Source organism: Vitis vinifera, chromosome 7 (assembly GCF_030704535.1).
Source record: "Vitis vinifera cultivar Pinot Noir 40024 chromosome 7, ASM3070453v1".
Classification (NCBI taxonomy): domain Eukaryota; kingdom Viridiplantae; phylum Streptophyta; class Magnoliopsida; order Vitales; family Vitaceae; genus Vitis; species Vitis vinifera.
In genome coordinates, this window is record NC_081811.1 from 3,172,587 (window position 1) to 3,195,885 (window position 23,299).

Below are 23,299 nucleotides of genomic sequence, written 5' to 3' on the forward strand. Positions count from 1 at the left end.
CTACTGAAGACCAGGAGGAGGAGGAACTGCATGTGTAGAATGTGTAGGCAGGGGATTGGTGGTCACACTTGGCCTAGCCAAGTCAACCACCCCTGAATCGATCAAATCCTGTATCGCATGATGGAGTGCTGAACAACGCTCAGTATCGTGCCCCGGAATCTGATGATACAAGCAATGCTCATGTAAACGGAAATGAGGAGGAATAGGATGGGGCAAAGGCCTCGGTGCCAAAGGAACAATCACTCCAGCGTCTCTGAGCTTCTCAAAAGCTCTAGTCAAAGTCATACCCAACGGAGTAAACTGTCTCGCGGGCCTCTGTGCATATGGCCTAGGTAGCGGGTGAGTAGTGGCTCTCGGATGTGGTGGTCGCGGCTGCACGCTAGTCTGAGCAATGTAAGGCTCCTGAGCATAATCCAACTGATACTGATACTGTGGAAGAGAGAAAGGAGCTCTGACTGTAGGAGGCCTATAAGCTGAGTGAAGCGCGGGCCTCCGGTGCTGATAGCTAATAACACCAACCTCTCCAGATCTACCCAATGGTCCAATCAGCTTCTTCCCCTTACTGTCAGGGGAAGAAGTAGTATCTGTCCATAATCCTCGAGCAATGGCCTCCTCAACACTGAAAGCTGCCTGAACCAAACTCCTGAGATCCTGAAATGGGATGCCCACAAGACGTCTCGCGAACCTCGGCTGTAGGTTCCGAAGAACCATATCAATCTGATCCTGCTCCTTAGGCCGGTCTACCATACCAGCCACCTTTGCCCTCCAACGAGTGACAAATGAAGAAATAGACTCCTCTGGCCTCTGTCTAGTGGCCTCCAACTCTCGTCTGGATACATCAATATCGGCACTGAAAGCGAACTGAGTCAGGAACTCACGAGCCACGTCTTCCCAGGTGCGGAGTCTCGAAGGCTCAACTGAAGCAAACCATCTCTGAGCTGCTCCACTAAGTGACATCGGGAAGAGGGCCACCAACTGCGCATCATCTATACCATGTGCTCTCATGACCGTGCTGTATAGCCTCAAGTGGATCTTGGGACAACCAATCCCACTGTAACGCTCAATGTCTGGCATGCGAAACTTGGCGGGCAAGCTAGCCGCCGGTATGCCATCCCTGTCATCCCAAGTCAAACCTCCGTCCTGCAATCTGATCTGTCTCATCATGGACTCAAGCCTCTCAACCTTGGCCTCCTGCTCGGCCAATCGAGTATCCTCAATAGTAGGAACCATGGGAGGCGGCACTGTGACAGTAGGTGGTGGAATGGTCTCATAATGATCTGCCAGATGGAACGGAGTACCAAGTGAAACCCTAGGTGGACGAGTCTGTGCTGTCTGAGATGCATGAGGAACTGTCTCATCAATGACCATGCCAACCGGCTGGGGATCCTGGCGAGAACTCTCTATCTGATCCAAGCGCTTACTGACTCCGGCCATGAACTCCTGAATGGAAGCGAGTGTGGAAGCTAGCTCGTCTGACATCTCAACTGAACTGTCTGAACTCAAATATGAATCTGATCTGATCAATCGTCCTCCAACTCTCCTCCAAGAATGTGACTCCAGACTCAACCGACTCCTAAACTGACTTCCTACAATGCAAACAAGATGGATGAAGGACATGAGATGAAACTCTAAAAGACGACAGTACAACATACAAGCACATGGTCCAGAGGTAGCAATCAGAAATCTGGATATATGACGAGAACTCTGGAGTCATAAAGGTGTCCACTGTGAGATGGCTACAAATGTGACTAGAGAATTCCTATCAATAATCCAAGATGAAAGAGGTGTGAAAAACACACTATCACGAGATCGGTACTCCATCAATAAACATATACCTTTAACTCAACTTCCAACCCAAGCTCCATAAGAGAAAAAATGATAGGGTGATCAAGGCGAATCTCTCGAAAAAAGTGTGGATGTGAAAATGCGCCTTTCACCTTTCCGTAATGAAAATATGAGCATCGGGTTGAAAATTGAATCAAGTATCCAACGAAGAAATGAAGTACTCAGCCCGTGATAGGTGTACAATGCAAAAACAAGATGATCAATGAACATATCCCAAAGTATCAAGTGAGTGACAACAAAGTGAAGGGGTGTGTCGAGCCAAGAAATGAGAACGAAATCCCTAGGGAGAAAACATGCTAAACTCCTTGAGTAAAAAAACATAATCTAAGGTGACAAGGCGAAAGGTGATCCAACCGATACTCAAACAAATAACGATCTCCGAGTACTCTCAACTGGAGACTAAAAAGAGGGAATACTGGATCCGAACTGTAACTAAAGAGGCTCCGAAGGCCCTCAGATGCACCCACGTGTGAGGAAGGAAGTCCTACTCGAAGGATCTACGGCTCAACCTACGAGGTCAGGTGGCTCTAAATGGATATGGGTGGACTTTAAAAAAATCCCGAGCAGAAGCGATCATACCCTCCAGCGGTACGCAACCCTCTGCACACCTCAGAAAAGACGGGGCGCTTCCATGCAAGGTGGACATCGCATCCACACATGCACTACCTCGACATCCCAAGGGGTTTCCTATGGTGAATTCTCTCAAACTCTCAACGCTCAATAGTCAACTAGAGTGCACAGTAATCGGTGTGGGTGCATCCGAAACCCTAAGAAGATAAAGCAGAAGATGAGACACACTGGTCGCATAAATATCCATGAAACCTAGCTCGGGGCTATACAGGTCTTCAATGATCGGACTCTAATCGACAACAATGCGCCGCTCGCCTCCAGAATGCTCCCAAACATCAGTATAGCCCGTCGCTGGACCCTACTCCTAACCTCTATCTCGGTCAGAGTACAAGCACACACAAGGCCTCACACTTGCAAAAGTGAGAACCGTAATGAAGGAAGTGACCGAGACTAGAGGGTGGGAGACAAGGAGATAGATATGCGACCCACATAAACAAACGGCACACAATCATGCAAAAGGAGGGCAGTCATGCGACACGCAATCAAACAAATCTCAGATATATCATCAATGTACACACACAAAATAAGCGAGAATACGACGATCAGATGAATAATGATACAAAGACAACACGCTTAAAGATGATCAAAATAATATACCAACAAGTGGATCAGCATGTCGAGTCGAATGATATACAGTGGTGAGTGTATGCATGTGAAGTGATTAGAACAATCATGGCAAAATCAGAGTAAATGTGCTAAGCAATGCAATATGATCAATCAATATAAATCAGCAATGTCGATGTAGCAAACATATATAATCAGTGAAGCACGAAAAATCACGGCCTCAGAAGCCTCAATCAGGATAAAATCAATCATCATAATCAACATGTCAAAAGTCTCGAACAGATATAAAATCCGAGTATACATCAAATATCCTCAATGTGCAATCAAGAAATGGGTACCCATTGATCGTCCAATCGAATGCCACGTTTGCTTCATTCTAAGTTCAAGCTTGACCCTCTAAAAAAAATCCCCAGTGGAGTCGCCATTTTGTGGACCCCGCGTTTCGATCTATCTCAATGCGTTTCCCACTCAATGGCGAGCTCGATTTTTATTTTATTAGAAAAAATGATTTTTATCGATTAAGAAAATGACTTGGAGTCGCCACTTATTTTTGTTTTATTATTAAAGGGTAAACAAAATAAGAAAGAAAAACCCTAAGTGTGACTCCTTATTTTGGAAAAGGCGGTCTGTGAAAAACCGGATCGGGTTCGGGGGTCAGGTTACTTCTCGGGAAGGTATGGTAAAGACCGTAGCACCCCTCTAAGTCCCTAAAGTCGGGTCTCTACTAATAAAATGAAGCTGACATGGCAACCAATGAGAAAGTCAATGAATACCTAGGACGAATCATGCACATACGAGAATTAAAACATGCAAATAAAATGACTAGGATGCGAGTGGATGTGTACCTGGACCGTGAACGATCAATGCGCTATCATAAAACAGGGTTAGTGAGCAATGAACAAAATATAATTAAGCGCATAACATGGAACAAAATAAATCAAACACGCACGATAAGTAAATCAATCAAACAATCAATCAATCGTCAATTCACATATGTGGGGCCCCCACCAAAGCCCGTTTATTTTTGCATGAATTAATTCCATAATTTCCATTATTCGGAGTTACAGAATTGAATCTATGCTTATTTTTAAAACATTTTAAAAGATCATGAAAGATTTAAAAAAATTGCTTGCCGAATAGAAAGTGGAAGCAAATTTTATTAAAAAGAGATTTCAAGTGATTCTAAAAAAAAACCTAAAGGTGAAAATTAAAAATAAATAAATAAATAAATTATTTGATAAAAATGGAGTTTGGAAAATTAACAAAGAAACTAGAAATCGGGAAATTATGTGGAAAATGGGAGTTTTAGGACTTAAAAATAAATCTAAAGATGAAAATTCGAAAAGCAAAAATTGTTTGAAGGATTTGGAAATTTGACATTATAAAAAAAAAACAATTGGAGGGATTATTAATAAAATGATGTTCAGGAAAATTAATTTGGAAATCATAGGAACAGGAAGTGGGTGATAACACGTGGCTTCCGATTTACTGCCATTGCCACTATACCCACCATAGTCACCAAGCCCATAGTCAATGCCTCCAAGTGCTCGGTAGGAAATAGGCCCAAAACACTAAGACGTGCCCCAGAGTTAGAGAAGATGCTGGAGAGATCTTTGATCAAGCCACTTCACCAGATTTATGGCGATAGATCTTTCCGAAGACATGAAGAACGGTGACAAAGCCGATAAAGCAAAGGTTCAACACGAGAACCACCGTTGGAGTAATCTTCAAGCCCGGATCGTCATCGGTGTAGAACAAGAGCATGTTGCTCTCGCTGCTGCCACTGCCGCACCCTCCGGAGCTCTAAAACGACAGTGCGTGTGAGGAGATTGACAACGACACCGTCGAAGACAACCGGTCTACATAACCCTCCAACAAGCTTCGTCCTGAAGCTACTTCCGCCGCGGTGCTTTCCACATGTCGTCCATACATCCAGTGACCCGAATCAGCGCCACCTCGTCCTCAACTCCAACGCAGCTGAATCTCACGCTGCTGTCCAGTTTGACCTGCGTCGGAAAGAACGACGTTGGGGGCCACGCAGGCATCGACGGTGATCTTCGGGAGCCACTGCCCCAGGGGAATTATCCTTCTCCGTCCTTTTTTTGAGCCTTCAACACTTTCTACAGCAAAAGTCTCCTCAACTTTTGATGGCCCCCACATGTACCAGTTGAGGCTATTTATGAATTTCATGGTTCAGATTTGCATCCATCTTATCTGATTATTCAATCTGTTCTAGCTTGACAACGTCCAGATTAAGCGTCCACTTATTGTCTTCTGATGAGTCAAGCTATAATAACCAGATTTCTTTGTCGATGTCTATTGATTCGGATACCTTCAGCACAACAGATCAGAAAAACTTGTTGCCTCAACTATAACCTCAGTGTAGCTGGAGGCTCATAATCCTGCAGCTTATTGAAAAAAAGATCCAGTGACTAATCGAAAAACCTGCCCATCATAGGTCCGACCAGTTCTTCCTCTAAGCTACTCAACCTGAGACTTGGAGACATAGGCAAGCTCTGGAGCTTCCTTTTTCCGATTACTGGAAGCTCACAGAGTGACCTTCCTCATTTCTTCATTCTACAACAGCGAACTCTCTTTCTCAAAAGCACCCCAATCCAAACGGCCAAATTCAAAACAAGATGTCCAATACTCCAAAAGAACACCAAAAAAACAGAGAAGAAAGTGAAGAAAACAGAGTGCGTGCAAGAGATGATAATACCATTAAACCAAACTTTACTTCATGAAGATCGGAGAGCTTAAAACAATCTGGTGGGTTAAGTGAATGGTTTTAACACATAAACAAACAACATCGACACCATGTGACTCACACAGGAATAAACAAAAATCAAGCAAGCAGGGATGAAAACATGCTTAAGATCTTAAACAGTCAAAATGAACATTTCAAATATTAGGAAAGGAGTCAAATATGGTTGTGAAAAGGAAAAACCTGAAGTCGAAGACAACCAAAATTTGGATGACTCCTTTTCTCTCTGTGACTGAAATCCCACCTTCTCGTTCTACTCCCTGAGCTGAGAACTCTCCTCTCAACTCCAAACTCACTCCAGACCAGCCTCTCTTCACTCTCCCCCTCCTCTCTGACTCTCTCTCTCTAGCTAAACTCCTCTAAGCCTTCCCTCCTCCTCAAAATATCTCTAACGGACTCTGAAAAGCACTCCCTACTCCAGCTGCCAGAGACGCTCCTCCATTCACGGCTTCCAGATTCCCATGCAACGTGTCCCCTTTTGATTGGCTTCCCAAACCACTATTATGATTCTCTCATGGCTTCTCAGGTGTTGACACGTGGCTGACCAAGGCTCTTCCACATGGTAAAATTGAGCTGCAAGGTAGGAATGACCTAAAAGGGGGTCTACACATGTCTTCGTATATCTTTATCCAATTTAAATAGTTTTTATATATTTATCTTTATCCAATAACTTTTTCCTCCCCTAACCCAAAATATTTATAATGATATTCTTAATAATTTTTTTATTATATATAAAAAAGTCTAATATTACAATAATATATTAAGAGTCCTCGCTCAATTACAATACTTAATTTTTTTCTAAGCAATTAATTCTCTATTCCTCTGATTTTTTTTTGCTTTTAACTACCATTGGGCAATTACATTTTTAAATACAATTTTCAAAGTACACGTTTATCATAATTATATCTTTATCCAATTTAAATAGTTTTTATATATTTATCTTTATCCGATAACTTTTTCCTCCCCTAACCTAAAATATTTATAATGATATTCTTAACATTTTTTTTATTATATATAAAAAAATATAATATTACAATAATATATTAAAAGTCCTCAACTCAATTACAATACTTGTTTTTTTTCTAAGCAATTAATTCTCTATTCTTCCGATTTTTTTTTGCTTTTAACTACCATTGGGCAATTACATTTTTAAATACAAATTTCAAAGTACACATTTATCATAATTATATCTTTATCCAATTTAAATAGTTTTTATATATTTATCTTTATCCAATAACTTTTTCCTCCCCTAACCTAAAATATTTATAATGATATTCTTAACAAATTTTTTTATTATATATAAAAAAATCTAATATTACAATAATATATTAAGAGTCCTCGCTTCCTTCCAATTTTTTTTTTGCTTTTAACTACCATTGGACAATTACATTTTTAAATACGAATTTCAAAGTACACGTTTATCATAATCCTGTTAAGAAATATAAAGATATATCTTTATCCAATTTAAATAGTTTTATATATTTATCTCTATCTGGTAATTTTTTCCTCTCCTAATTTAAAATATTTATAATGATATTCTTAACAATTTCTTTATTGTATATAAGAAAAAATTAATATTATAATAATATATCAACTGTACTCGCTCCATTACAATACTTAATTGTTTTCTAAGCAATTAATTCTCTATTCTTCCAATTTTTTTTGCTTTTAACTACCATTGGAGAATTACGTTTTTAAATACAAATTTCAAAGTATACGGTTTATCATAATCTTGTTAAAAAATACAAAACATGTTCTTTATCCAATTTAAATAGTTTTTATATATTTATCTCTATTTGGTAATTTTTTCCCCTCCTAATCTAAAATATTTATAATGATATTCTTAACAATTTCTTTATTGTATATAAGAAAATTTTAATATTATAATAATATATCAACCGTCGCTCCATTACAATACTTAATTTTTTTCTAAGCAATTAATTCTCCATTCTTCCGATTTTTTTTTTGCTTTTAACTAGCATTGAGCAATTACATTTTTAAATACAAATTTCAAAGTATATGTTTATCATAATCTTGTTAAGAAATACAAAACATGTCTTGGTATATCTTTATCCACTTTATATAGTTTTTATATATTTATTTCTATTTGATAATTTTTTCCTCTTCTAATCTAAAATATTTATAATGATATTCTTAACAATTTCTTTATTGTATATAAGAAAAATCTAATATTATAATAATATATCAAAGTCCTTGCTCCATTACAATACTTAATTTTTTTCTAAGCAATTAATTATATATTCTTCCAAATTTTCTTTTCTTTTTTTCTTTTAACTACCATTGGACAATTACAATTTTAAATACAAATTTCAAAGTACACATTTATCATAATCCTATTAAGAAATACAAAACATGTCATATATGTTGTCTCTCATTTTAATATTTGATATTAAAATCATATTTATAATAATTGATTAATAACATGAAAAGGATGTATTCTAGAAGTCCTAAAATTCATTATTATCACATAAAATAAATATAAATTTAAACTCCAATTTTTGAAAAATGATATTACAAAATTATGATTTAGAGCTACGATTGGATGATAATTTTGCAAAAATTTGTGGAGTAAGAGATAATTATGAGTGTAAACAACTCGTGGATTTGTATTTGGATTTGGATTCATCATATATTTATATTTTTAGGGTTTTGATAAAACCCTAAAAATATTTTGACTCCGATTTAATTATCTTAAATTGGTTGGACCTGAAAATAAATTGAGAAATAGGCAGGAATAGAAAAATACAAGGCAAAGACGAGCTGTCCCAGTGGCGTGGAAAAAACTTCTTAACTTCTCTGAATAACTGCCAAATATCACGAAGGCCCCAACAAACATACTATTATTACGCACTTTGCTGTTGCAGAGTCGCACCTAAATTCCTCTCAAATTCCTGCTTCCTCCACCAATGGCCACTCTCTCTGCCTTCTCTACTCCTTCTCCTCCATGGCCAAATCCTAACCCTAGCTCTGACCCTAACCCTAACGCTAAGTCAGACTTGCCTGATCATGAGGAGCGGTCGCAGAGAACCGAACTGGAGGATGTCGATTCGCCGCCGAATTCTCGTCCTACTCAAAACTTTAACCCTAACATCCAGGATGGTCGTCTGTCTCCATCGTCGGTTCCGTCTCTTCTCCACATCTCGTTCAACCAAGACTACGGATGCTTCGCGACGGGTACAGATAGGGGGTTTCGCGTCTATACGTGTGACCCCTTCCGTGAGATATTCCGGCGAGATTTGGACCGCGGCGGGGGGATTGGGGTTGTTGAAATGCGGTTAGTGTCTAATTTGATGGCCTTGGTGGGCGGGGGCTCCGACCCTCAGTACCCGCTCAACAAGGTCATGATCTGGGACGATTATGAGAGTCGGTGCATTGGCGAGCTCTCGTTTCGGTCGGAGGTTCGAGCAGTTCGTCTCCAGTTGGACCGGATTGTGGTGGTGTTGGAGCAGAAGATTTTCGTGTACAATTTCGCGGACTTGAAGCTTTTGCATCAGATGGAGACGATTGCGAATCCGAAGGGGCTTTGCGCGGTTTCGCAGGTGGCTGGGTCTATTGTGCTGGTGTGTCCCGGGTTGCAGAAGGGGCAGGTTAGGGTTGAACACTACGCGTCTAAAAGGACCAAGTTCATCGCGGCCCATGAATCCAGAATTGCGAGTTTTGCGCTCTCAATGGACGGGCAGTTGCTTGCGACTGCAAGCTCTAAGGGGACTCTGGTCAGGATTTACAACACAATGGATGGGGTATTGCTCCAAGAGGTACGTAATAGTTTTTCTCATTCAGTGGAAATTCTGAACTTTTAGTGGATCATATGAAATAGAGCATCAAATTTCTCGTTGAAATGCAATCTCTTGTTGAATATAGCTATGGATTTATGAAATTTGGTTGATTTTGTGTGTGGAACTTGGTGGTTTGGAAATTTCTTAATTGCATAATTGTGGATGCCCCGTGTATGCCTCTCTTAGCATGCCCTCAAAGCCTAAATGAGATTCTAGAACTGGGGATTGATATGGTTGAAATTTTAGTCTTCAGAATTATTTTCATTTCATATTATTTTGAATTGACATTGGTGCCTACATTTTGAGGTGTGACAAAATTATCATCACTCTTAATTGAGCAAATATGTCTTCACATGCATAACCCAGCATGCTGTAATTGCTCATAGATCCTCTGGAAAGATTGGGAAATTTTACATTGCAATTCAATCTGCTGCGCAATTAAGAAACGTTAGGCTCAGTCCTTTGAAGCTGTCAAGCCAAATATGTCAGCTGAATCTGGCCTAAGCTGAACCGGGAAACCTAAGTGGGTTACAGTGAATTTACTTCTGAGGTGCCAAGTTACCATGTTTGGGAGAGAAAATATGAACTATTTGTTAGTTCCTCTACTCATTTGTTGACTAATTTTTTTTATAGGTACTTTCCCCTTCTTTGGTCCCCAGTGTGGGACTTGAACTTGGAACCTCCCACAACCCCACCCCAAACCTTTATGCTGTTGCATTGTCCCTGCTGTACTATTGGGTCAGATTGCTTTTCAAAGCAGGGCCAGGATGGACTTGCGTGAAGCCCTGGATGCAGGCTTGCTGCACTTTGGGCTTGTCTAAAGAAAGAAATAAAGTAGAACAAATGTGATCTTTAAGTATAAGTAGCCTTAGCTCAGTGGCAACTAAACAGGTTGGATTTTTTTTTATCGTCATTTCAATTCCTTACACCTACAATATGAAGTAGGCATTATCTGGTCTCAGGCTGCACATTGTGCTGAGGCATGCCCATACAAAGATGCAGGTAGAGTTATGGTCTGAAGATTTGGGCTGAGTTTTTGTGTCTTCAGGCCAATTTACAATCACTAAACTCATGCAGAACAATTCATGGAAAAGGAAACAGAGAATCGAGGAGAGGTTATCACTATACTGCCTGTGTCATTGACCATAGGAGGTTTGTTTTGTTCTATGTTCATTAAACTTTGATGACATTTTTTGTTCTATGTGGAATATCATGAAAATGTGGATTTCTAAAGCAAGATGTTAGTCTCCATTTCGAACCATTACCTCTAATGCACTGTATCTGATCATGGTTTTATCACATGTCATCCATGTAATGAATCAACTGGGCTTGTCCAGTATTCTTGAGACAATTGATCTACATAATCTGTTGCTTAATTAATTTGGGGAATCTACATAAATCAATTCCTGCATTAGGAAATGTAAGATTTTTCTTTTTGGTTTTTTTTTGGGGTTTTAAAGATAAGAATGTCTCTACATGCTCCTTCTGGTCTTGCCAAGTGGGGAACTTTTCTTGTTTCTGCTGGGAATCCAAATTTACAATTATTTTATCCTGAACTACTTGTATTCATGTTTGTTTATGCTTTTGAGTTCATAGCATTGTAGATATATTGCAAATAACTGGATATCTAATGCAGTTACGAAGGGGTGCTGACAGAGCAGAGATCTATAGTATGGCATTCTCTTCAACTGCACAGTGGCTGGTAGTCTCAAGTGACAAGGGCACTGTCCATGTTTTCAGCCTTAAGGTTAATTTAGCATCCCCTGGGAATGACAAGTCACGTGGTGCATCTAATTCCAATCTGGCAGTAGCATCATCCACCTCATCACTCTCTTTCATCAAGGGTAAGGCACCTTTTCTTCAGTGTATAGTTGTCTCAGTGATATGCAAGTTCTTACCAAATTAGTGATCTTGTGAAATGAAACTCTCACTTTTTTGTCCCTCAATACTTTTGATTTGTGATTTTCTGTCCCTTGTTTTTTACGCTTTTTTTATGCAATTGTTTTTCTTTGCTTCCCCTGCATCTGTCATTACTTGTTGCTTACTAGGAAGTAATGATGGAGAGTTGATGAGCAAGACCCCAAGAACAAGATGCATTAGACAATGTCAATGTATTGACTGTTGAAGGCTAATAATAAATTGTGTCTTTGGCTTAGAACTTACTTGAATTCTTACTTACAGGAGTATTGCCCAAGTATTTTAGCTCAGAGTGGTCAGTGGCTCAGTTTCGCTTGCCTGAAGGTTCTCAATACATTGTTGCTTTTGGTCACCAGAAGAATACTGTGGTAATTCTTGGAATGGATGGAAGGTAAGTGAGCACCAAGCTCAAAGAGGACAAACTTTATGTAATCCAATATAACTGCTTGTTACTTTGAAATTTTCCTATTGGCATGCTCAATTTTGACTTTTTAGAAAGTATACACATATATTCACCAGACTATCATCTGGGCTGTGGTTGGAGGGAAGAGTGGCTTCTACTGAACAACAAGCGTTTTTCAAGTTGCTTGTTGATCAGGAGAGAGCTGCAGACCATACATCACATGCAGTCATCAGTCTTAGTAAGCTATTCATTGTAGAAACATCTCCTTCTTTCTAGCATAGGTTAAAACATTGCATCTGGAAGGTTGCATGAGACATTTTCTTTGACCACTATATTTTTATTTCCCTGATTCTTCTTTGCCTGCAACCCATGTTTTTGCCTCTCTCTCTTCCCTCCATCAGCCCATGTTTCTTTTTCTTTTTTGTTTCACATTCATCATAACGTTTTCTGTTAGAAAAGAAACTGGAAATAAAATTGTTGATATTCACTTGAATTTGAATGATTGAATGCAGCTTCTATCGATGTCAGTTCGATGCAGTGAGCGGTGGAGAGATGATTCAGCTGGAGTACCACAACTTCCTTAAACCTGAAAATACTATGTAATAGGGGCTTGGGTTACTTGTACGTTCTATTTCTGGGCTATGTATATAACATTCCCTTTATGGTTTTTATCTTGCATTTTACCCTTACCTATGGATGGCTACACAAATCTATTGTAAGTATCTCAGTGTAGATGGGTCACAATCTATATATACTGATTATAGTCAATATGAAAACAAATTAAAGCAAACTTGTGTAGCAACTGTCTTCATCCTATTCATAGTTTAATTTCTTCTTTTCTGTGAGATCTGAGTAGTGGCATGTGAGATAACAGCGTGTAAAGTTTCATTCCAGCCTAGCACACTCTTCTTCAACTTCACCTTATCTTCTCTTCTTCTTCAGTTTTGATTTATTTTTAATTTAATAAAATAATTGTTTAATGTATCATTCAGGGTTCGGTTGTACATTTTTTTTTTTAAAGAAAAAAATGTTTAAGTGAGGGAATACCAATGGCAGAGTCCTAAAATAGCTAGTGACAAGGCTCAGACTTCAAGTCCTCTGTGCTTCCCCATGCCTTTTATTTCCCTTTGTATATTGGAAATATAGCCCCCAAAAAATCAAATATTAAATGAGGAAGATAAGAAAGATGACTTATCGTAGTAACACAATGTGACAGAAGGAACTAGTAAAATATAAATTTACTAACTAAATAAACTAGATGCCATGTGTCAAAAAAATATTATAGATTTTGAAATTGTTTATCAGAGATCTCATTTCAAAAAAAAAATTTTTTTTAAGTTAGTGAATTTCTTCTTTTTTGCATTTTTTTTTCTTTTTTTTTTTTTATAAAAAAAATCCCTCATTTTTTGCCCTTGGAACTTCAATCTTGCTTGGTTAGCTTAATTCAATGGTTTAGGGGTCAGAAAGAGGTGGTGACCAACCTGCAAATACCACCCAACAATGCAATTATGCAAGAAGAAGGGTCTGAAAGCCTGAAAGCTTGTTTGATGATAAACCCCAAAAAAGCTTTGGAATACAAAGAGTGTTGGGGACAAGAAATGAGAACGCATCTCAAGATGAAATCTAAGGTCTCCAAATTTGGTGCACTGAAAACTGTGATTTTGACTGACTCACCTCTGACTTTTCTTTCTGCAGCAGCTTTGCCCCCATCCACCCACCCACCCACATGCCTACCTCCATCGTCACACCCCACACACCCCCCCTCTATACACCATTTTCATCACGCAATCATAGCTTCTTTTCCTTCCCTGATATCCCACAATCATCAGATTCATCACTCTACCTTGGACCACACACCCCTCCCAAGTAATACAACTTTTTTTTCCCTTTTTACCCCTATGAATAGTCAAAGAATTTAATTGTATGTCACAGACTCACAATCAGCCATACAGCTCCAATGTTTCAGAGAGAAAGAAAAAAAAAAAAAAAAAAAGTACATGGGTGGAGTGTAGCATTGGGCCTCTTACATAGACCATGTGATACTGAGTCATATTTACCTGACCAAATGTATAAAATAATTAACAATCCAGATTCACATGGCATATATAGAAATGAAAATGGCCCCATTCATAATGTTCCTCTGAAATTTCATGATACCAATGGTGGGTCAATATCTGACCACTAATTGGGGATTTAAAACTAATCTTCTGCCATTAATTTACATCTCCAATGAATAAACAACTCTCATTTTATCAAAAAGTTTTATTATATCAACTCGAATAATTAAAATCCATCAACTCTAAATTATTTTTTTTTAAAAGAAAAATAATTTGAGTGTATGAAATTATTTTTTTAAATTACAAATTGAATTGGTAATTTACCAATTCATTTCCATTATAGTTATGAATAAATCATTTCGTATACCACTAAATAAACCCATGATCTAAGCCTTGATTTAAAAAAAAAAAATTCTAAAGTTGGTAGTGTATACACATTCAAATATAATCTATATTTTTTTTTTACTTTGATGCAATTTAAGAAACAATTTTTTTTTTCCAAATATCAAAACTATTTTTATTTTTCATAATCTATATTTTAAATTAATTAAGACTTTAATTATAATTATTTTTGAAAGTTGATTCTTCTTTCTTTTTCGCAAAGCTCACAAGAGCATATAATTTGAAAAATAGAAAAAATAAAAAAGAAGAAGAAAAACAAGGAATGTTCTTAATGAATTTGTGTAGAAAATTATTTTATATTCAATAAAATTTTAAAAATACTAAAATATTTAAACTTTGTTTCCAACTTCTAAAAAAAATAAAAGATGTGATTACAACATTGAAAAATGCTTTCTCGATTTCTATTGAAAAAATAGTATGAATTAAATGGTGTCAAATATATATTTTTATGTATTCTTATTTAATCTAAGTCCATATTTTTTTGTTCAATATTAAGCTACATTACCTTTTCATTGTCCAAAAATTATTGCAAGCAAGAATAGTATTTACCTGTGCCTTTTCTTCTTCATGAATTCAATGTGAACAGTAGAGAAGTCCTTTCTAAAGGAGCGGGGCAAGTTGATTGAAACAAGAGAATCGAGGTGGACAGCAACTACACGAAACACCACTGCATAAGAAGCCAACAAACTAGTATATAAAGCCCACCATACCCTCTTCATTTGCAGTACCACCTCACCATCCTCCATTCATATTGCCCATTTTCACCCACCTCTTTCTCTCTCTTTTTCTATTTTTTCTCACCTACCCTCCTTCTCTTTCTCTCTGCCTCTCAGTTTCTCAGTCTTTCAATGGCGCTCAAGCTCCATGGAATTCCCATGTCCACATGCACCACTCGTGTCCTCACCTGTCTCCATGAGAAAGGCTTGGATTTTGAGCTTGTCCCTGTTAATCTCTTTGCAGGTGAACATAAGCAGCCTCCTTTTCTTGCCAAGAATGTGAGTCTCACTTCCCTCTTTCTTTCTAATCATCCCTCTTTATTCTCTTTGAAGATTTTACTTTTCTTTGGGGTTGTATAAATTATGATTTTCCTTGGTTTGGGTACATTGTTTTTAGTGTGCAGTCTTGTCGATTTGATTTTGGTCTTGGTTTTGTTATACATATATGCAGCCCTTTGGACAGATTCCAGTTCTGGAAGATGGCGATCTCACTCTTTTTGGTAAGTCCTCGGTTTTAATCACTTTCCTCATAAAAGCTTGAAATTTGTTGTACTGTACTACCATCAGGATTGACAGTTCCTGAGATTTATTAGCTGCTTGCTTTTGAACAAAATTTTGCTTTAAAAAATTAAAGGAGTTTTTCTTACAAAATCATGCTATTTAGTACAACATACGAGCTGGGTCTATGATACTATTAAGTATACTATTGCCCCAGCCTTACTGAAAATCCCTAGTCGATGAAGTTGGGTTACTGAAATTATGTATATGTACCAGAATCTAGGGCAATAACAGCATATTTGGCCGAGAAATACAAGGAAACGGGGTGTGATCTCTTGAGGCACAATGACCTCAAAGAAGCTGCATTGGTGAAGGTGTGGTTGGAGGTTGAATCCCAACAATATCATCCGGCAATATACCAGATTGTGTACCAGTTCTTCGTGTTGCCTCTACAAGGCAAGACGGCCGATCAGGCCATTATTGATGTAAATCTGGAGAAGTTGGGTAAGGTTCTGGATGTGTATGAGGCCAGGCTGGGCACCACAAAGTGCCTAGCAGGAGATTTCTACAGCTTGGCTGATCTTCACCACCTTTCTTACACTTACTATTTCATGAAGACGCCATGGGCTTCCCTCATAAACAGCCGTCCCAATGTGAAGGCATGGTGGGAGGACATTTCCTCAAGGCCAGCTTTCAAGAAAGTGGCTGAAGGCATGACTTTTGGTGAGAAGTGATCGGTTTCTGAGCAGTGTGGCTCTATGTTTTGGGGTAATATTAATTGTAGTGGTTGCTGCCTCTTAATTACGTGTATTTAAGTGTGAGACCACGTAATAATTACTGATTATGTGTTATGATTTGCCCTAAATTAATCAGAAATGTGGAATTATCTGGGGTTTCTCATTGTGGTAATTAATCTGCTTGCAACCAGTTTTTGAAAGGGTTTGATGCATTTTTACTCCATACTTTGCTTTAGCTAGGGTTATGTTGGTGTCTCTAAGGCATAATGCTTCCATTTTTGAGTCATTGCATACTCAGATCAAAGTTTTCAAGACTTGTAGAAAATGGGTTTTGGTATTTTCATGAAAGAGAATGAAAGGGCAAATTTCTTCACAAGGCATGTAGTAAGGGTTTTCCCTTTCAATCAGTCTTTTTCCTGAGAAACAAACAGAATGTATATCATGCCGTGTCATCCACTGTGACAGTTTTCCTCTGAAGAGTTTTACTGCAGTACTTCCTATTTATTCCCATTTTTACTTCCCAAACGAGGTAAACACGTACTGTACTGCAGCTCTGGTTATTTTCATCATCCTTGCTTGTCCAAAGCAGCTTCACTCTTTGAACCTATTTTTATTGTTATATATATATATATATTAGGTCAAATTAATCTTCCAATTTTCTAACTCTAAGCCCTTGCAAAGAGTTTTTGTAGTATCATATGTATCTACTATCAGTCAAGCAGAAACTGGATAATGTTCTATATACGCTTCAATAATTATGGATCCAGCAAAGGAGATCTTTTGTTATGCTACGGGTCTCTACTAAAATCTGAGGCTGGAACCCACTTCAATTATTCACTCATTTTGTTCTCATAGAACCTTCAGCCATGTGACCCTCACCCTCCAACTAACTTTCAACCACATCTACCACCTTTCTTTCCTTTTTATTTTTATTTTTTAGTTTTGACCTAATTCCATCTAACTCTCAAAATGTATTCTAAATCATGCATCACAGTCTCAAAATATATGTAGGCCCTTCTCTCTAGATTCTTGATTCTATAGTCTTGTACAACCCAAATTTCTTAGACTCTAGTCTGAATAAGCTTGATAGACATGATTGTGCTTATTATTTAATAATTTAAGTTTTTCTTATAGTAATTAATAGTTTAATATGATATAATAAAATTTCTTATCTTAATTAATTTGTAAAATTATCTAGATGAGATAAATAGATAGTCCTAATTTTTAACTCCAAAAATTGATTTTTTTTCTCAATTATAAATTTTCTTAATCCAATGCGAGATTCAAATATCAAAATAATAGCTAGTTTCATAAGACACTTGATGTATGTGGAAAACCATCAACAATCATGGGTTTGCAAAACAAAGTAATTACTAAATCTAAAAGAATAAGTACACAATTTTTATCAAAATTTGATACTATCTTCTCCCAAGGGTCTTATGTTGGCACATATTTACACTTGTTTTCATGTTTGAGATGCAACACCTTATACCCTTTAGGAAACTCCTCAACTACTTGATAACATATAATCAACCATTATGATTTGATCTCAAATAAGAGTTAAGCGATTGAAAATGTATGTGTAGTGAGTTTGAAATGAGAATGATAGAGAAATTGAACTTTTTCATTAGACTTTAAATGAAGCCATTAAGGAAGAGATCCACTCCCAAGATTAATTCAAGATGGGGATATAAAAATGGTATCTTACCATAATGACGTCATCCATCAAACTTTATATGAAGAAGATAAATCCATTGGTTGAACTCTTTATAGAGGAATAATTGACTCTTTATCATTAAACAATATATGTTTGTTTTCAACTTGCAAAGAATCTTATTCTAGTGCTATTAAAAAAATTCTTAAATATTTAAAAAGAATAATTAAACTATGTTTGTGATATCATGCATACTAACTTTGATCTAATTAACTAATTAAAAGTGGATTTTCCGTTTGTAAAAGTAATGGAAATGTATTAGTGGTACTTATAATGTTTGTTTTCAATCTTACAAAGAATCTTATTTTAGTGCTATTAAAAATATTCTTAAATATTTAAAAAGAATAATTAAACCACGTTTGTGGTATCATGCATACTAACTTTGATCTAATTAACTAATTAAAAATGGGTTGTTCCATTTGTAAAAGTAATGGAAACGTATTAGTGGTACTTCTAACTTTCTAGGCCACTCACTAGGTTTTGACATAGTGATCGAACCTTTGATCAATTGAGTTGTCGTGTGCGATATATTTCATAATGACTAATTGATGCATGGTGGTTTAGACTTAGTCTTAATTGGTTGAGGACTTGTTGATCAGATGTTAATCGATTAAGGTTCTTGCACCTTAATGATTACCTCCAAGTGTACTTTTATTTAATAGCATGTTTCTTAGTCCATCGCCTAATCCACTAATTCAGCTAAAAATGTGCCTAAGGGCTAGTTTCACTCTAGAACTCTTATTTAAAACTTTCCAACCTTGAGCAATCATTGTAGCAATTTATTGAATGGTTCTCTAGAATACTCTTATTCCCAAACTCGCAAGTCTCATTTAGTCTACCTTAATCTTAGTTTATTTATATATTTGATCCTGAATTTTGCAAACTAGAAAGCTTACTTTAAGAAATTCACTCTTGTATTCATGAAAGAGTATACTGAAATGTAAGGGATCACTTGAGGGCATTGCAAAGGCATATTGGAAGCTTAAATATAAGTGTAAAAAAATTAAAAGCAAAATCTTAGCACTAGTGAATGGACCTCAAGCTTAGATTGATGAAAGAGAGAGTGGATATAGGAGTTATAGAACCATTATAAGTACTTTATTGCATCACTCTATCCCTATCTCTATTAATTTACTTGCACTATATTAATTTTTATAATTTGCTTTTTAATTTTCTAAATTTTGCAAAAGAACTAACACCGAATTCTCCTCCCCTCTTGGGTGTCTTCCTCAAGTGAACTCAACTAATTTGCTTTTCAATTTTCTAAAATCATGAATCAATGTATCATAAAGCAAATCCACTAATTTAAAAAGAATTAATACACGGTTTTACCTTAACCATATGTTATCTTCCCCTAATAATCTTACACCAATCAACACATCCATTTGTTTTCACGTTTGCAATGCAATATATGCTCCTTAGTAAACTCCTTAGCAATTTGAGATAATACAATCAACCATCATAATTTATCCTTTAATTAAAGTTAAGTTTTCAGGAATATTGGAAACACACATGAGAATAACGACAATTATTTTCGAGAGCATGTTGTTTTTTCAATATAAGGAGAAAATCTTACTAAGTCTATCCAAATACATTAATTGAAAAAAATATAGAATTAGAAAATCATGAAAAAAAAAAAACAAATGGGTCCAAGGTAAACCGATGTACTCCATTTTGTCATGAATATTCACTAAAAATTACTCAACCGTACACAAGCTTGACACACAACATTTCCCCACTACGTAATAGCCATTAAATCAAATGAAAAATAAAATCTCCAACGTTAAATTAAGTTGACACCGTGTGCATCCCTGGTTTCATAATGCAGAGTGAGATGAAACAGAATCGATGCACAAGTACTGGGAAATAAAATTACCCATCACGAGTCTAGAAAATGGGTTCTGATATTTTCACATAAGACAATGTTGGAGGATTCTAGGAAAAGAAAGAGAATGCGGGAAAGGGAAAATTCTTCACATGCCTACAGCATTTACGGCATAAAGAACGTTTTCTTTCTCAAAGCATGTGATCTTTTTCCTGAGAACCAAACAGATGGCAAAAGCAAGTTCCTGCTTGTCCAAAAAAACCCTGTACTCATTGGACTAACAAAGCCTGAATTAAATATGGGCCATTTCGTACCTTCACCATGGCCCATTTCTTGTGATGTTCTTTTGAATAAATTTAAGAAATTACTGTTAGAAATCAAATAGATTGAATAAATATTTTAATTTATAAAAAAATCATCTTAAATAAATAACAAATAATAAATAGGAGAAGGAAAAGAGAAAGTACGTATATTTGCAATGTTACATTACCTCACCTTATCGTTTTCCAAAACTTATAGTAAGCAAGAATTGGATTTACTTCTGCCTTCTATTCTTCATCAATACAATATGAACGGTAGAGAAGTCCCTTGTTCTAAAGGAGCCGGGCAAGTCGATTGAAACAAGCGAATCGAGGTGGCCTGCAACTACCCTAAACAACACTGCATAAGAAGCCAACAAACTAGTATATAACGCCCACCATACCCTCTTCATTTTCAGTACCACCTCACCATCCTCCATTCATATCGCCCATTTTCACCCACCTCTTTCTCTCTCTCTCTCTCTCTCTCACTCTCTCAGTTTCTCAGTCTTTCAATGGCGCTCAAGCTCCATGGAATTCCCATGTCCACTTGCACCACTCGTGTCCTCACCTGTCTCCATGAGAAAGGCTTGGATTTTGAGCTTGTCCCTGTTAATCTCTTTGCAGGTGAACATAAGCAGCCTCCTTTTCTTGCCAAGAATGTGAGTCTCACTTTCTTCTTTCTTTCTAATCATCTCTCTTTCTTCTCTCTGTAGATTTTGCTTTCTTTGGGGTTGTATAAATTATGATTTTCCTTGGTTTGGGTACATTGTTTTTAATGTACAGTCTCGTCGATTTGATTTTGGTCTTGGTTTTGTTATACATATATGCAGCCCTTTGGACAGATTCCAGTTCTGGAAGATGGCGATTTCACTCTTTTTGGTAAGTTCACGGTTTTAATCACTTTCCTCATAAGAGCTTGAAATTTTTTGTACTGTACTACCATCAGGACCGACAGTTCCTGAGTTTTATCACCTGGTTGCTTTTCAACAAAAATTTTCTTTCAAAAATTTAAAGAGTTTTTCTAACAAAATCATGCTATGTAGTACATCATATCGAGCTCATATATTATTATTTTGATCAATTTTAGACCAATCATTTTTCTGGATAATTTTCGTAGTTTTTTTATTTCGCTTTCATGTTAGTCATGTTAGTCCAGGTTTACTGTAAATCCCCGGTTGATTTAGTTGGGTTATTGAAAAATTATGTTTATGTACCAGAATCTAGAGCAATAACAGCATATTTGGCCGAGAAATACAAGGAAACGGGGTGTGATCTCTTGAGGCACAATGACCTCAAAGAAGCTGCATTGGTGAAGGTATGGTTGGAGGTTGAATCCCAACACTACTATCCTGCAATATACCAGATTGTGTACCAGTTCTTCGCGTTGCCTCTACAAGGCAAGACGGCCGATCAGGCCATTATTGATGTAAATCTGGAGAAGTTGGGTAAGGTTCTGGATGTGTATGAGGCCAGGCTGGGCACCACAAAGTGCCTAGCAGGAGATTTCTACAGCTTGGCTGATCTTCACCACCTTTCTTACACTTACTACTTCATGAAGACGCCATGGGCTTCCCTCATAAACAGCCGTCCCAATGTGAAGGCATGGTGGGACGACATTTCCTCAAGGCCAGCTTTCAAGAAAGTGGCTGAGGGCATGACTTTTGGTGAGAAGTGATCGGTTTCTGAGCAGTGTGGCTCTATGTTTTGGGGTAATATTAATTGTAGTGGTTGCTGCCTCTTAATTACGTTTATTTAAGCGTGAGACCACGTAATAATTACTGATTATGTGTTATGATTTGCCCTGAATTAATCAGAAATGTGGAATTATCTGGGGTTTCTCATCGTGGTAATTAATATGCTTTCAACCAATTTTTGAAGGGTTGGATGCATTTTTAGTCCAAGTACGATAATATTAGTTATCATGTTATAAGCACAAATTTCATTAAGTGCAACGTAAGCACAACAATAGAAAAATATACAAAATAAAAATGAACTAATTGTGGGATACAATGTCAATGTTAATATTTTTTACAAAATAATATTTTCTATTTGATTATTTCATTTTGATAAGATATCAAAAACAAACAATGAAAGTGTTTCCTTGATTTTGAGAGTCAATTAAAGACTTAAAGTGATTTATTTATAAATGACTTTGTCGAAAGATAAATAACACGTGTTATTCTTTTGTGATTTCTCAAACTTGTAGGAAAATTTTGTGAAGCTTTAAGTCAATTGAGGACCTAGAATGACTTATTTGTAAATCACTTTGATTAAAACAATCTGAAAGCAGACGACGAAAGTGTTTTCTTGATTTTGAAAATCAATCAATGACCTAAAATTGTTTATTCTAAAATGATTTTGTAAAAAGGCAAAAAGCACGTGTGTAATTCTTTTGCTATTAATTGAACTTACGGGAAGATTTTATGAAATATTTTCTTTTTTATGAATCTTCTTTCCACTCGTTTTGTCAATTGATTTGAAGTCGATTATTTGATTTGGTAATTTGTCTCATTCATTAAGAAAATTTGCGAGCAAGATAATATTTATTTTAAATTTCCTTTTACTTCAATGGAAGATTTGTTTCTTTTAGAAATTTATCAACAATAGAATATGCATGCAATTGAAAATTTTGATTTTATTTACAAGACTAAATTTTGTAATCTTTCAAATTTCATCCAGTATCACTTTTTAAATATATGTCATATGTCAAATGTGTGTTGTTAGCCTCAAATTTTGTTGAATTGGGGAGCCATAATTTTGAAATCAATTTAGTTATAATTTAATTCGCTAAAAAGTTTTGATGTCTACATATGAATATATCAGTCTTTAGATTTTATGGATATATTGGAATATATCAGGAAATATTAGTGAATATTTTGAAAAAAATATTGAGAAGATGAAAATTGATCAAAACTCATAAACATATATGAGAAAAACTCTAAGAAATGATAAAAGTAATAACATATATTTTGAAATTGTTTTGTTAAAGAAATTGATATATTTATAATATAATTTATCATATCTAACAATAATATCATGTGCGCCAACAAGAAATATGAAATTTGTAAATGTATATTTATTATTAAGTTATATTAAATATTAGTCAACAACAATATTATGATATTTAA

General features: G+C 36.4%; 4 protein-coding genes across 8 annotated transcripts; 3 read left to right on the top strand and 1 right to left on the bottom strand.

The window, feature by feature from the left end:
• Window positions 1-1,479, bottom strand: LOC104879782 (uncharacterized). The gene has a single exon (XM_010653853.1). The coding sequence runs from the start codon at window positions 1,477-1,479 to the stop codon at window positions 1-3; it is 1,479 nt and encodes a 492-aa protein (XP_010652155.1).
• A 7,076-nt stretch (window positions 1,480-8,555) lies between these two features.
• On the top strand, window positions 8,556-12,710 carry LOC100264797 (autophagy-related protein 18a). 5 transcript variants are annotated; one of them, XM_002263633.5, is made up of 4 exons: window positions 8,556-9,579; window positions 11,237-11,444; window positions 11,782-11,908; window positions 12,433-12,710. In XM_002263633.5, exons 1-4 carry the CDS (start codon window positions 8,731-8,733, stop codon window positions 12,521-12,523), a joined length of 1,275 nt encoding a protein of 424 aa, XP_002263669.1. In that variant the 5' UTR covers window positions 8,556-8,730; the 3' UTR covers window positions 12,524-12,710. The 5 variants fall into 5 exon arrangements, 1 of the variants encoding a protein (XP_002263669.1); XR_002030526.2 differs by lacking the exons at window positions 11,782-11,908; window positions 12,433-12,710 and adding exons at window positions 10,234-10,602; window positions 10,678-10,752 and having other exon boundaries at window positions 8,605-9,579; window positions 11,237-11,349; XR_009466003.1 differs by lacking the exons at window positions 11,782-11,908; window positions 12,433-12,710 and adding exons at window positions 10,234-10,491; window positions 10,563-10,752 and having other exon boundaries at window positions 8,605-9,579; window positions 11,237-11,349.
• A 2,304-nt stretch (window positions 12,711-15,014) lies between these two features.
• On the top strand, window positions 15,015-16,502 carry LOC100242506 (glutathione S-transferase F13). The gene is made up of 3 exons (XM_002263350.5): window positions 15,015-15,374; window positions 15,547-15,595; window positions 15,870-16,502. Exons 1-3 carry the CDS (start codon window positions 15,228-15,230, stop codon window positions 16,325-16,327), a joined length of 654 nt encoding a protein of 217 aa, XP_002263386.1. The 5' UTR covers window positions 15,015-15,227; the 3' UTR covers window positions 16,328-16,502.
• A 3,926-nt stretch (window positions 16,503-20,428) lies between these two features.
• On the top strand, window positions 20,429-22,021 carry LOC100247639 (glutathione S-transferase F13). Its single transcript, XM_002263388.5, has 3 exons — window positions 20,429-20,830; window positions 21,002-21,050; window positions 21,389-22,021. The coding sequence occupies exons 1-3, from the start codon at window positions 20,684-20,686 to the stop codon at window positions 21,844-21,846; spliced, it is 654 nt and encodes a 217-aa protein (XP_002263424.1). The 5' UTR covers window positions 20,429-20,683; the 3' UTR covers window positions 21,847-22,021.
• Window positions 22,022-23,299: the final 1,278 nt, after the last annotated feature.

What these genes read in the sequence shown, in the direction of transcription:
- LOC100264797 (XM_002263633.5), top strand. Translation starts at nt 8,731, where the DNA reads ATGGCCACTCTCTCTGCCTTCTCTACTCCTTCTCCTCCATGGCCAAAT. An exon ending in ATGGGGTATTGCTCCAAGAG is followed by an intron (nt 9,580 to 11,236) that starts GTACGTAATAGT and finishes TATCTAATGCAG; the next exon opens with TTACGAAGGGGTGCTGACAG. An exon ending in ATCACTCTCTTTCATCAAGG is followed by an intron (nt 11,445 to 11,781) that starts GTAAGGCACCTT and finishes TCTTACTTACAG; the next exon opens with GAGTATTGCCCAAGTATTTT.
- LOC104879782 (XM_010653853.1), bottom strand. Translation starts at nt 1,479, where the DNA reads ATGTCAGACGAGCTAGCTTCCACACTCGCTTCCATTCAGGAGTTCATG.
- LOC100242506 (XM_002263350.5), top strand. Translation starts at nt 15,228, where the DNA reads ATGGCGCTCAAGCTCCATGGAATTCCCATGTCCACATGCACCACTCGT. An exon ending in CTCCTTTTCTTGCCAAGAAT is followed by an intron (nt 15,375 to 15,546) that starts GTGAGTCTCACT and finishes ACATATATGCAG; the next exon opens with CCCTTTGGACAGATTCCAGT. An exon ending in TGGCGATCTCACTCTTTTTG is followed by an intron (nt 15,596 to 15,869) that starts GTAAGTCCTCGG and finishes TATATGTACCAG; the next exon opens with AATCTAGGGCAATAACAGCA.
- LOC100247639 (XM_002263388.5), top strand. Translation starts at nt 20,684, where the DNA reads ATGGCGCTCAAGCTCCATGGAATTCCCATGTCCACTTGCACCACTCGT. An exon ending in CTCCTTTTCTTGCCAAGAAT is followed by an intron (nt 20,831 to 21,001) that starts GTGAGTCTCACT and finishes ACATATATGCAG; the next exon opens with CCCTTTGGACAGATTCCAGT. An exon ending in TGGCGATTTCACTCTTTTTG is followed by an intron (nt 21,051 to 21,388) that starts GTAAGTTCACGG and finishes TTTATGTACCAG; the next exon opens with AATCTAGAGCAATAACAGCA.